General features: G+C 37.8%; 1 protein-coding gene across 1 annotated transcript; it reads left to right on the plus strand.

Annotated features, from left to right (window-relative positions):
• Positions 1–14: 14 nt before the first annotated feature.
• On the plus strand, positions 15–14,303 carry LOC139729193 (uncharacterized). The gene is made up of 11 exons (XM_071640122.1): positions 15–796; positions 1,491–1,642; positions 2,206–2,384; positions 2,999–3,153; positions 5,250–5,393; positions 6,291–6,418; positions 6,951–7,110; positions 8,277–8,413; positions 10,544–10,662; positions 12,375–12,498; positions 13,866–14,303. Exons 1-11 carry the CDS (start codon positions 72–74, stop codon positions 14,117–14,119), a joined length of 2,277 nt encoding a protein of 758 aa, XP_071496223.1. The 5' UTR covers positions 15–71; the 3' UTR covers positions 14,120–14,303.
• Positions 14,304–14,867: the final 564 nt, after the last annotated feature.

Below are 14,867 nucleotides of genomic sequence, written 5' to 3' on the forward strand. Positions count from 1 at the left end.
GTCTGACACCGAGTCCGAGTTTATGAGCACTCCACAACTTTCACTGGCACTGCGCAACATCTGACATAGACATGGAGTCCCAAGGATGGCTCTTCCTGTACTGCTGCCTGTACGTCTCCAGTGCCTTTGCCTCTTGGCCATATCCTGGTAAGGTAGATCCAAGGAGATATGCTGGAAATGATTACCACGTTGTCAGCGAAAGTCCAAATCATAATATCTACAGCATCAGTGATTTCAAGGTTGAACATGATGAAGATTTGGGAGCTGGAATAGGTCCTGCATATGACATAGAATGGCCCACAATCAAACGCAGGAATAAGGAGTCCAACAGCGTTGAGGCTTATTATCGCGAGACTCACACCACAAGTGTCTCCTCCACACGCTCCAAGAATTTGAGCTGGCAAACACTGAATGCAAAAATCAAGACGGCAACAGCAAACCTGCATACCAGAAGAGTTGGTTTTGAAGGGGAGAAAGATGTCCCTCGTGTCAAAGGTGAATATCTTCCAGGACAACCAGCTGGTCCCTTCACTCTCGACACCCTTAATGGAACTCTGTCATATCCCTCTGAAGAACTTTCCAATAAGTCGCTCATATTTCACACATTTGACAACAGATCTGCCTTTCTGGAGTGTCTGTGGACATCCGAGAGCTCTCTGCAGTCTCTTGCAGCCAGTCCAGACAGTGTCCATTATGTGTTCATGTCGCCTAGCAACCAGGCTAAGCAGGATGCAGCATGGATGCATCATCAGTTGTATGGTGTCCTTGGAGTAATGAGAAGAAATAAGAAACTGAGGTGAAGATTAGAAATCAAGATGAACTGCATGTATTAACAACCCATATTACCCATAATTATCAAAATTAGATTTAGGAATTGTTCAGTTTGCTTGTCTACAGTTTCTAATGTTACAGTGTACTTGCAGAATTCAATTTGCAATACAGTACATGTGTACTGTCTACCATAAATGTACAATGGTTTACTATTTATTTAATAAGAAAAAGACAGTTTAAGGTTATTTTTTTCTAAGTTTCCAAAATTATTTAATAGCAGATATCTCAGTGGACATTGGTGTGTTGCAAAATTTACAGGTACTGTCAGACCATATTGTAAAGGTTGACCAGTTGATCCTGTCAATGAAATTAAAGATATACTTAATGTGATATACTATAGTATAAGATATTTATGAAAAACAACTTCTTTTATCAATGTGCAAAGTCTGCACATAAAGCAAAATGGTCTGATGTCTAGATGTATATACAGCTGTCAATAATCAATAATTTTATGTTATTCTCCATGAAATTTATATTTGACTAAAATGTGTAATTCAGGAGGTACAATAAAGTGCAACATTATTTTATATTCTATTAAACAGATTTATCCATATTATGTAGCTAAAGGAAAAAAAAAAACTTTGCATGCTGCTTGTATTGTTGAAATGAAACTGAAGAGCAAAATAAATTTCTGATTTCCTTTCTATTCATCTATTCAGTGACTGTGCAGCGAGAAGCCTGAAAGCCAGACTCCACTTTGTGACCACGCCCACCTATCAGCTGGGCAACTGGATACCAGGGGTGCTGATGGAATGGGCGTGTCAGGACCATGGGTGTGGTCTATCACAAGCTGTCTTCAAGTCCACAGATGGTAAATCAGAGAAAGACTTTCTTTTCATGCATGATTATATGCCACATCAACCTTAACATTTTTCAGTTCATGGCATCATCAACCCAAGCTAATAATAGTAATATCCATCTATAGGCAATTGCAATTGTTATCACTATTCAGTAAAAGCATGTGAAACATCTAAGGTCAGTCTATAACTTCTATATTTGACATTCAATTATGATAAAATTTGACCATTCTATTCTTCGGATTTTACTTTATTATCAAAATGAACTTACGTGTAGTGTTAATTGCAATTTGCATTATTAACCTTATGATAATAGTGTATTTGTATTTTTTGTCCTTTGCTGTTACAACAAAGTGAAAATTCAACATCATGCCCTTCATGTTTATTATTGCTTCTTTGTTTAGTTATAACAAATTTGATATACATGATGTAACGACAGAAAACTGCTGGTCCCGAGGACTTCGTTATAATGGGAACCCACTGTATAGGAACCTTTTAAAAGTTTGTCTACTCTATTTTCTTTATTAAAGTATCAAGTCAATCTTTACCAAGATCATTGATATTGTTTTTTTCCCAGGTGGAAAGTCCCTGAATATCCTGAAGCGTCTGGATGCTCGTTATGACTGGCTCCCATCCCCAGCCTCCTTCTCCTCTCCCAAGACTGTCACACTTGCTGCTGATGGCTGCACAGTCAGAAATGATGTATCAGATAAAGTCACCGTCATTGAGAATGGAAATTGTAGCTTCAGCACCAAGGTTTGAAGCCTCATGTTTCTATCCAATAGTAGCCTTTGCACAAAATTTTGAGATTTCACTTTTTAATAATGATGCTAATGATAATAATAATAATAATAATAATAATAATAATAATGATAATAATAATAATAATGATAGTAGTAGTAGTAGTAATAATAATAATAATAATAATAGTAGATATTTTTAGAGCGCCTTTTCCACTGGATACAAAGCACTATGAGATGTCATCCCTGGTCGCCATAATAGGAGATAAATATATACAAATTACCAAATATTACCAAAAAATTACAAAATAGCTGACTGGAGTGCATAGCTTGCTAGGATTAGGCCTACTGTCCTTCTTCGAACTGCTCTCTTTCCCAGTCACCATGTGTAATGGTATGCTCTGTGTGCTGATTATCATATGTGCCCTATTGTAGATCCACTATGGAATTATGTAATCATCCAAATCTCTTTAGTACACCAGGGGTCTTTGTAACTATGAAGTTGTCAAACCTGAATTGATACATCTAACAAAGACTTGAGCAGAATAATAATTGCACAACAATAATTATGAGTCAATACTGTATTTCATATTTCAAAGTAAATTCTACATTTTTGTGTTTCATTTAAAGGTCAGTAACATGGAATCATCCGGAGCTGTAGGGGTCATCGTCTACAGTAGGCCAGGAGAGCCTGTACAGGATATGAACTGTGAGGGCGCCGAGTGTGATTCGCCACCGAGCATCCCAGCTACAATGATTCCTCACAATGATGAACTTCTAGACAGGTAATGAGAACCTGTTTGATGGGTGGTAACAGTAAACTCATGGCTCAGATCAGTGTGTTGATTCTTGATTCTGTCTCCAATTCACTTCCCCCTGTCAAGAAGCAAGTTGTATGAAAGGCTAGATAGATGAATAAACCCTCTGCTCACATCATAAATCCCTTCCAAGGAGAACTTGCCCTCCAGAAAAGTTTGTGGCAGAAAGCAGTTGACTTAAGTCAATGATAATTTTTTTTTTTTGTGGCAAAATGAAATATACACATGAAAATGTATAAATGGCAGTTAAACTGTCAAGTAATCATCTTCACAGTGTAGTGCATTATCAATATTGCTATCATGGTTTTTTGACTGCGGTATCCTCTCGACTATTGCTCATCATTTTCCATGCTTACAAGACTGAAATAAAAAATGAAAAAAAAAATGTTTTATGACCTCTATGTGAAAGGATGATTTCTTCTGTCTTGGAGATTTAAAAAACATACTGATCTTGATTTGTTTTGAGCTGAGTAAGGGAGAAATAATTTTAGGTGATGACATAAGCAAAATGAATTAAGGGTACAGAACTTTCCGCATAATCGGGTAGGCTCGAGCAGAGCGTTTCTTACCCGATTAAGCGGAGTACCTGATTAACAGAAGAACACGTCTCACTCACAATTGACACACACAATGTGTATGTACCATGCATTGTACACTGCACCAACCACCTACACTGTATGCTTAACACGTGTGCTTTCACGGCACATTCTACCTTACACTTGCTCAGTGCAGTCACGAGCAATGATTTACACTCTTCTTATGGACAAATATGTCTTCAGAAAACTTGGTCGTTTGACTATAGACTCCTCGCTAACACGCAGGCGTTTTCCAAAATGAACACATCTCTTTGCGTGCGCCAGTCACATAGAATGTTGGGTTACTTTTCGAGAGGTGACTGGGGAAAAGCAAAATTATGGATCTGGTGCATGGCCTGATTTTCGTTGCAAACTTTTCGTATTGTGAATGTTGTTGTGGAGTGAGGGAGGAGCACAAGTGTGTTCAACTCTTGTCTGTCTATGCAATTATGATTGCCAGCCACATGTGTAGTGTTTATTTACATGTGGCAAGTCAGTACTGGTACATGTGTTTTCATGTTTAATCACTCCCCAAATGATCAGTCTTCTTTGCAAATTAAGCAGAGAATGCGATTAGCCGTGGAAAATTTGACATTCATGATTTCTTAAATAAAGTGTTGTATCTGCCATAAAATGTGGGTAGAAATTAGATTAGAAGAAAATTATTTACCCATTTGTGCGGAGAGGCAACCCGATTATCAGGTAATTTTAATGTGCATTGGAACTGATTTTGACATTAATACTACCCAATTGAATAGAGTACCCGTTTAAGCGATACCCGATTACACGGAGAGTACAGTACTACGCAAGTAATGTCATACTAATAATTTGGGTGCTTTTAGAACAACTAGGTAGCAGAGTCACAGTTATAGAATTTGTCCAAATATCACCTTTAATTTCTCTTGATTTTTACCCAATCTGCATAGTGTGCTTATGTTTTTGCCATCATTGTTCTTTAAAACATTTTGCTATTGAGCTGTGATCTTGATGCTGATATACTGTGGCAAGGAATGAATTTATTGAAAAAAGGAGAACATCCAATTCAGGCAAATGAATGTGTGTATGTCACGAATAGTATGTGAATATTGGCTAGCTCAATCATTAGAACAAATTGCATCCAGGTTATTTCATCATTTTTATAAGTTTTTCTCACTACGACACAAAATGGAGTTTTAACGCCAACTCTCATATCTGCAGAAGACGCGTCCCAAGTTTCATCCTGGCAGTAAATCTGTTTATCTGTAAAACTGCTTGCTATGTTTCTTCCACAGAATGAAGGCACCTTCTTCAAAATATGGGTCACTGTAAAACATGACATATTTGCAGCATGAAATTTTTGCGTATTGGAGCCGACAGCCCTTTTCTTGGCATGTAATTTTTGCGAATTGCCACTGGCAATTAAATTGAATTAAAGTGCATGTGAACATTCCTCATTTACTCATTTACGATATTCTGTGTGATTTGTGGACTGCATCTTTTCCAACACAGCCTGGAGAATGGACAGTGGAATGTCAGCTTCCAAACCACACCCAGTGAAAACTTCTACTTCGCTATCGATGCCCAGGGCCTCCTGGCTGAGATGGGGTGGCTTCTCTTCCCCTCTTTCCAGTTCTTCGTCTGGCAGGCCCAGTGGTAAGCAACATGGGACTATGGTTAACTCTCTATGTCCCTTCAGCAACTTGTTTCTACAAAATCCCAAGGACACCTAGACCCGAATTCACAAAGGTGGTCTAAATTTAAATCATGGATTATGTATATTTCTTCTGCGTAGATATGATTGACAGATTGCGTATGCTAACAGGCATCCAGTTAAAAAAACGTGCATTGATACGCGGATGTATTGGTACGCCTATTTAACGCTTATTTTAGATCATGGTCTAAATTTGTACCATGGTCTAAGTTTAAACCACCTTCGTGAATTCGGGCCTTTAAAATGATGGTGTCATAAGGGTAAATACCTTTGATCATGCCACATTAGATACCTTGTATCAACCAAAGGCTCAAGGGAGCTACACTATATTACGATCATTTATCATCCAGGATCCATCTTGCATAAACTTTTTACATTTTCAGCTTCTTGAAAACCCTGTGATGGATTTTCACTAAACTTGACATGTGTTATTCCTAGGGTGAAAATGTCATTGTTTTCAAATGGACACCAGGCCCCATGTGAGGCTGCAGGGGGCCTAAAACCCTCAAATTAAGGAATCTTTAAAATGTCTTTCCGCCAGAGGTGGCGGACCACATTTGGGCCCAATTTTCACATTTTCAGCTTCTGCCTGAAAACCCTGTGATGGATTTTTACCAAACTTTGCAGGTAGAATCCCCAGGCTGATGGGATCTTTTGTTCAAATGGACTCAATACTCCTCCCCAGGGAGGACTAATTTGGGGCCCAATCTTCACAGCCCCCCCCCCCCCCCCCCCATTTTCACATGAACACCACATTTCTGTCCAACCTCTTGGAGTTGGTAGTTAAGTTAGACAAGTATCATAACCATCATGGTTCCATGTTTCTGTGTGTTGGATAGGTTTGACTATCGGACTGAGTTGCTAAGAAACCTCTCCCAGGAAGTTCTCCTCGTTCCAGTCGTCAATGATACCATCATGCAGGGTCATCAAGGGGTTGTCAAGACGATCAAGATGCCCTCCCTTGAAAGTAAGTCCCCACTCTCATCCCCCAAGGAAAAATACTAGGGAGCTTTAGACTTTTTTGTGACTAGGACGTTCAGAATAGAAAAACCTGATCTGTGCATGCACAAAATCGCTTATCAAAAGTGATCTATTCATAGCTCATGTCGTCTGAATTTTCACGCCCGCTTAATTCATGACGCAGAGAGCTACTTGATGCACTGATCATATCAGGGCACCATTATATTTTTTAATGGATTGTGTCCTCACGTAATCTACAGCTACTTTTCAGCATGACGTAGGGAGAGAGGAGAACCTCCAGCGCAATCGTCTCAAACGTCTGCATCGCAAATCTAAAGCTCCCTATTGTTTCTACTGAGGACACACACTATTGTGGGAATCATTCTCATGTCCTTCGATGTGTGGTAAAATTTAAACAATTTCACCCATATGTCACAAAATACTGTTCTTTATAAATGCACAAATCACGGACACACAAATATTAGTTAGCATCTGTGAGTAATATTGATTTTTTTCTCTCTCTCTCTCTCTGTTTATAGATGTGACAGGTATTGAGCTGGATGCTGCCCTCTCTTGTCCAGGTACAAGAGATGAGAGCTGTCCCCCATGGGATCACACTGTCCAGCTCTATTTGTGCTGTGATGAAAACTCTCCGCTCTGTGGTATGGAGCTTGGCCGCTGGATCACACCTTTCAGGAGGTAAACAGAAGCATCAATTTAAAGGGACTGTACAGTACTGGTTGAGGTAGGGATTCATGTTTTGAACAGTCCTAAGTGAAATAATGAAAAGCCTCTTACGAAATATGAAAGAGCATGTAATTTTAAGAAGGATTCAACGTTTATTTGATGAAAATCGGTTTTCAAATGGCTGAGATATCCAAAAAAGTGCTAATAATAAAAGGCGACATGCCACAACTTTATTAGGATCTCTTTGTTTCAACTTGTTTTTGGATATCTCAGCCATTTCAAAATCAATTTTCATCGAATAAACTTTTGATACCCCTTAGAACTGCATGCTCTTTGACATCTCATAGAGTGGTTTCTGAATATCTTGCAAAACGTTAAAGGCTAAATCTACACCTCGACCAGAACTGTACACACCCTTTAATTTTTTTTATCCCCAAATTCCTTTATAATGATCACCAGTAAATCAGGAAGAATGCCTTTTTCAAATCTCTTCTGTGTTACTTTCTTTGATATTCTGCGCCATGCACCCTTCAGACTGCATCATTACTGGGAGGACTCTAAAGACCTGAGCTTTATTATTGTCATGACAGCAGTACACGGTTCCTAATTTTTACACTTTTTTCAAGAGAAACATCAGGAATTTATGAATGCAACAGCTGCTCAGTGAACACACTTGGCAGGATTCATACTGTGATTTAGTTTGTTTTTGTTTTTGTTTTTGTTTTTGTTTGTTTTTAGTTGTTTGGGTTTTTTTTTTGTTTCTTACAGAGAAGAGCTCTGTTCACTCGACCATAGGATGTAAAAAAAAAAATGAGACTGAATGTAATGAATTGTCACTCACTTAGTATTCATTGCAGTTTGTACTATTTCATACAATTTTAGAATAAACAAATGATAATACTGGATGAAAACAGACTTACCATGTTACCCATAAGCAACATTGCATAATACTACAAGTGCATTATAGGTATTCAGTATTTCTTTGAGTCAGTGGTTTGTGAATGTGGAGGAGAATTTTCCTCACAACGTGAAAGGCAAGTCTCGAACATTTTGTAAGCATTTTCCCTCACAAGTAATTTACATATCCTAAAAAAACACACAATTTGTTTTGACAATCCCTACAAATAGTAAAGATATCACAGCAGGCGTATTCTCCATTGACTGTGTTTTTCCTGCAGGCGCATCGGACGCTGGCTGACGGACGTGTCCCCCCTAGCTCCCCTGTTCACCTCTGACACCTGTACCTTCACCATGCAGACAGCCTGGTGGGCCCAGGCATGGACCGCATCACTCAATCTCAGGATTCACCGGGCAGGTAATCCGAGAGCCCATCCCCCTCTCTCTCTCTTTGCCCCTGTTTTCCCTGCTTACTCTATACAGGGGCAGATCCAGGAATTCCGTAAAGAGGGGGTGCTTTTACAAAATTAAAGGGGGATCACACGCACCCCACCCCCAATTTTTCCTTTTTATTTCTTTTGTTTATTTAAAAAAAAAAGGGGGCGCGCGCCCGATGCACCCCCACCTGGATCTGCCACTGCTCTATTACATTGCTGTCTTGGTAGAGAACAGGTTGGATATTCAAAGTGACTTACTGAATGTGATGGAGATAATAAAAGTGAACCCAAGTCGTATTTATTTATATTTCATTTATATTATTCATTGTAACAGATGGATGACACATTAATATTGAATGGAAGGACACTAAAGCAAGCAAGTCTCATGATGCTAGACTTGATATATAACTTTATCACATGCTACAGTGAAACGCTGGCAAGGATATGTCTTTGATGCAATTCAATTCAATTCAACTTTATTTTCATTTCCATTAAATAAACAGGAAAATTACGTACAATGCATTAACAGAACATATATTTGTAATAATTTCTAAAAAGGAAATTAACAAAATACATGTGATCATGAGTAACAACGTAATTGCATTTTTTAAGGTATATACATATGCATAGTACAAGGATGGGAATGGAAATGGAGGGTCCCACTAAAAAGTAAAGCTTGTATGATATGGGACACTCTGAAAATACTGTAAGAAAACAAATAATGTCTTAGTGAAACTACAAAAGATATATGAAACAAAATCAAAGAAACTAATGTCAGCAGACATGAAATCAAATTACGAAGGAAAGGAAAAAAAAAGGAAAAAGAAAGAAAAAAGAAAAAAATGAAAGTGCAACACGCGTCATCGTGGACACAAGCAAACTGGATTCCATGATGTAATAAGAGTAATGATAAGACGCACCCTGGATTGATATTGCGAAGAATTGGGTACATATTGCAAAGAATTGGGTACATCATTGTGTACAATGTGTTGAGAGAGAATGGTAGACAGAGAAATGGACAGAAAAAAAAAATCTGGAGCGAGGATGTAAGATAGAGATACATAATTATTTTTATTGAATAAATCGCATTTGTTTGAATGGTGACATTTGGTGCCACACTGCCATTGGTGCTTGTACAGCACAGCATGTTATACACGCAGGGAATACTACCATTTCACTTCATGTAAAAAGCAGGGTGAAGACCTGCTGAAGTGGTCTGTTTTACAGGCCTCGAATTACCCGGGAGGCAAAAGGCAATTTGCCGCAATGCCTATCTCAAAATTACCATGATTACTGCAACTTTTCCTTGCTGCCCTTAAAAATTTTGAGAGAGAATGCCCCTAAAACCAAAAATTGCCTGTCCCTAAAACTGGTGAAATTCGAGGCCTGGTTTTATACACTTTCTAGTAGTAGCTGACTACTTAAGATTAACCCCAGGTGACTAGTGCTAGTGAGCAAACTAGGTCAGCCAGCCAAGGATGTGTAATATGAGAAGGAAACCCCACTCAAAGAACTCAACAAAGTTGAAATTAATACTACATTCAATTGCATTCATCTATTTCACTTTGATTTTTCACCTGCAAATGTGCCCATTGCATACAAGTTACTGCCTAGCAGAAAGATGAGACTGGTGTTTGTGGCAAACGAGATGCACACTTCCTTTCCTTTGATGATTCTTCTCCAACAAATCATCTTATGTGTGATTGTGTCACATAACGTCACTAATTTTTAACCCGTTGAGGATGGACTGATTTTGCTACAACACGCATTTTCCATATGCATCTGCCCATGTATACTCGAGACTCGTCTTCAACGGGTTAAAGGTTGATTTTAGTTTTGGTCATGAGGAGTCCATTCATACCTGGGAGTTCTTTTAAAGCATGAATTTCAAAATTTCTTTAATATTTCACAAGGTATAACTAAATTCCAGTGTGATACCATGATGGTTATATTCACAGCTAGACTCAAAGGACAGGGGTTTTCACCTCCTGAGCCACTTTCTTTATATTCATAGTATCAACATTTGGCATTTTGCAGAGCAATGGTATATCTGACCTGAAAGGGCTATGGTTTGTTTGTGTAACATTCTTTCATCTTTTTGTTTTTCCCAGAATCTGCTGACAGTGGACCAAAGCAAATCATCCCCCTCTTCCGTGGAGGTACTTTTAATCAGACATACAATTCCCATCGGAAGCCGATCAATTTCACAGTTGCAGAAGAAGTCAGGAAGGTAAAACTGGCCTAACAGTTGAAATTCAGTGAAAGGACATGCCCTCCAATGTTAGACAGGCCTGCCTTAAGGTGTTTGTTTGTTTGTTTGTCTGTTTGTTTGTTTGTTTGTTTGTTTGTTTGTTTGTTTGTTTGTTTGTTTGTTTGTTTGTTTGTTTTTCTTTCATTCCTGTCAGTACAAGAGATTTGTCATTTAATATTTCTTGATATGAAAATGAATTCGTCATTAGATAAGAGCATATATACTTTTTAGGAAAAGTGAAAGTAAAGTTACCGTAAAAGATGAATGTAAAAGAACCTAGATGATGATATTTTATTTAAAATTTTGATTGTAAGAATTGAAAGAATCGTGGACTTGTGGGTTAGTTTCAATTTATCTGATATTGCTTTTGAGCAGTCACATATGCATTGTTCAAGTTGAAAGTAAAAACAGATAAGCACATCAGCAACTCCAGCGTATGTGTCTGTGTGTGTGTGTGTCTGTGTGCGTGTCTACCCAGCACTGTATGTAATCAGGAATGAGCTATAACAAAGAAACAGTTGAAGCACAAATGCAAGTACAAAATAGATATATGTGATTGCAATTTGTGCCATTTTCCCACCAAATATTGTAGAGCATTACCATGATTAGTTTCCAAAATTCTGATTAAGCCACCACCCTGAATCTCTTTGGTCATGTTTAGAAGATTTTCTGTAATATGGCATCCTCCATGCAACCAAAGAGATAAGTGGATTTTTATTATATTTAGAACAATTGAAATGCTCCTTTTTTATAGTTGCTAGAATTTAGTAATTGTCTGTTTTCATTTGGGTGATATCATGAGCTTATTGGTATATTGTTGACATTAATTTTTCATGTAAAATCAGAACTACTGATCTGAAACCTTTAAAGCCTAGAATAAATGTACTGCAGGTTTTTCACTTGTTTTAATGGTTTGATTTCAGACTTATACAAAATATGTGACCGTGCACCTCAAAACGAACATAAAGTCGCACACACTGATTTTGCGTGAGGACTGAAAATAAGTGAAATGGGTCAACCTAGCCGTACTTGACTTTACATGTTCTCTGAAAGAGCGGGTCTTCTTTTACATTATGCTAAAATTTGGTATCATAAAACGGGCAGGAAAGTGTGTTTTTTAGCAGTTTATCTCGAACATTGTTGGTAGAATAGTGTGATTAAGTGTGTCTTTGGAATCCCTTTTTCATTTCTGAAAAAACCTTGTACACACTCTTCACTTTCAACTCTAATAACTTTTGAAAGAATAGTGCTACTGCTTTGAAAGTTGGCATTAATTATGGACAGAATGTGTTAATGAGGCATGCTTAATTTCAGTTTAATCTGATAATCCCTTCATTGTTGTTACTCTGGGGGTTTACTTCCTGTTTTTTGTCCCATTCATGAACAACCAGCACGGTTTGGTAAAGATTAAGCGCTTGATTAGACACTGCACTTCAGAGCCTCTTTTCTCAGTTCACACTTTTCCTGAGTTTGTGCTTTCTTTCCAATATTTAGATAGGTTAGGAGAGTCCATTTGATTTGAGTTATACATCATTTTAAAGCTTAAAGTCTGCTCTTTCAGAATATGGTCTTAACTAAAAATTCATGTCTGGCGACTTTTTGTTTGTTTTGAGGTGCAGGGTCACATATGATACCAGTAAATCAATGAGATGGTAAATTGGCAACTCCTAATTATCCTATGTGCATGCTAGGTGGTGCTGTATGCAGTAATCACAGGTCATGGTAGCGATAACAATGGCTGTGGAGAATTCTGCGTCACCTCTCACCATTTCGTAGTCAATGACCACCCCAATGTCAACAAGTTCACCAATGCTGGTAGGTTTACGACGTGGTTTCCCGATTGGGTTTCCAGTTCACCAATGACAAGAGAGTATCTTTGTGTGTTCTGTGCTCTCATTTCATGTGAAGTACCCAAAGAGTCAAATTTTCCATTTCTGAGAAGAATACTGAACCATCGTTTTTGACATGCCCTTGAATACAACAGGGCTGACAGGATATTTGCAATGTATTGGCAGCTAATTGTGTTCCCATTGAGACTGTATGCATATGTCCAAAGAAAGCTCATAAGTCAGTGTAACTGATATAGGGCCTAATGTGAATATATCACTAAATAAAGAGTAGAGATTGTTGATGTTTGAAATGTTTCTCATGAAGATGGATTTATGACTCATTTTGTAATATCTATCCATAGATTTTCATGATATAACAAAGATTAATTTGTGCATAAGGTAAAAAAAAAAGGAAATTTGAGTTTGTCAAATGCTCAGTTGAAGAGAGCTATCAATACTGCGTAAATTTTTGACAAGGTAAAACATGATTTTTCTAATTCATTATATAGATTTAAATGACTGGTCTGAAAGTGGTACAGTCCTTATGATATATCCTTATATGTTTCATGAACTTGTATGCGCCAAAGAGATTGGAAAGAATACAATCAAGCGCCTCGTTTACATAAATTCTGTATTGATACAAATGAAACCAGATACTATGCATGCAAGGAACCAAGCTATGACCCCCCCCCCCAAAAAAAAAAAAAAAAAAAAAAAATTGTTTGACAAGTATCTCAGGAAAAGATTATGAAGAATTAAAAAATGTTGGATATGACTCAGATACAGACTGATTATTGTACATATGAATGATATGTGGATCAATATACTGTCAAACATGCTACATTCATGGCATGAAATTTTTGGCAAATTGGAGCTGATGGCCTTTTTAGCGGCATGAAATTTTCACGAATTGCCACAGGCATTCAATGCATATAATGTTGACAACTTTCATGTGCATTTTAATTTCGCACGTCTTGGCTCTCTTGAAATTTGCAAAATTAAAATGCATGCAAACATTCCTTGTTTTACAGTATATTTGTAGACTATGTGGAGTCTTTTCAATGGATTTTCTCACAGTTGTCCACTTTCTCAAGAACAAAGTGGTGGTACAAAGTCAAATAAGATTCTGAAGACTAACCAAAGTTGCTTCACTGCAAAATTTGACAACAGACTAAACATTTCATCTTAATAACTGCTAAGAGACACAGAAAAAGAAATGACATGAAGTATAAAGCTAAAAGGTACATATTGATATGAGTGTGTGTACATGATAACATTGAGCGTTATTATATTCTTCACCAAATTATATGTGATAATCATTTACTGGATGCTTGTTTACTCCCCCACCTTAAGGAACACCTGAAGGCTGCGCTGACAGGACACCCACGGGAGTGGAGCCAAATGAACATGGCACCTGGCTTTACGGACGGGATGGCTGGTGTGATGGCAGGGAGGTTGACCCCTGGGTAGTGGACATTACAGCTCAGGTCAAGCTCGGGACAGCTAATACCATCACGTATTTTGGTTGGTTCAACGGGACGGACCCCAATCCTACCACCAACCCGGGGGAAATCATCATGTATTCCTATCTCGTCTATTACATGTAGATGTTTCGCCATATCATCTGAGAATGGGGATGAAAATAAAGCTTCTCCCACTCTGAACCACACCAAAAGTTGTCTTTCTCAAAAAACATGGAGCCTCTTACAGACAGAAGTTTGCAACAACTGCAAGTCACTTAGATTATAGTTATCTTTCATACAAATATGTCAAATGTAAGAAGTTTAATACTGTATACCCCATATATTCAGCGAGTCTAAATTTTCACAAATCGGGACTTCCCTACGATTTTGCGAATGGTTAAATTCGCCATCGCGGAGAACAAGACTGTACAGAGAAATACATACGCCTGTGTCACATTCACATCATTATCAGAGTTATTACTTTCTTGTGTCTTTAATTTCACGAATAACACCTGACTCGCGAAATTCACGAAAATAAAAACCTCACGAAATATTCTGCATTTACAGTAGTTGTTGCAGAGCTGAAAAGTCTCACTGATAGTGCTGGAGGCTCCATTTCTGTATTTTCAAAGTGTAAATGCATGTTGTATGTATCCAGTCTGGATCAAAAAGCAAATATGTACAGTGTGTGAGTAGTTGAGGTAAGTGGTTATTCCTATACTTTCTACAAATTTAGGTTTGAAATTCAAGAGGCAGCAGATATAAAGCAGAACATGAAAGTATGGCCTAAAAACACAATAAAACGTAATCTTTTGAATCGAGTTGAATATCCCCCATGGATGCCTTGTGCTGTGTAATGTAATGCAATATAATTGATGTAATGTAGTGTAGT

This window comes from Diadema antillarum, unplaced genomic scaffold (assembly GCF_040938485.1).
Source record: "Diadema antillarum isolate AM-2024a unplaced genomic scaffold, OU_Dant_1.0 seq00000225_RagTag, whole genome shotgun sequence".
Classification (NCBI taxonomy): domain Eukaryota; kingdom Metazoa; phylum Echinodermata; class Echinoidea; order Diadematoida; family Diadematidae; genus Diadema; species Diadema antillarum.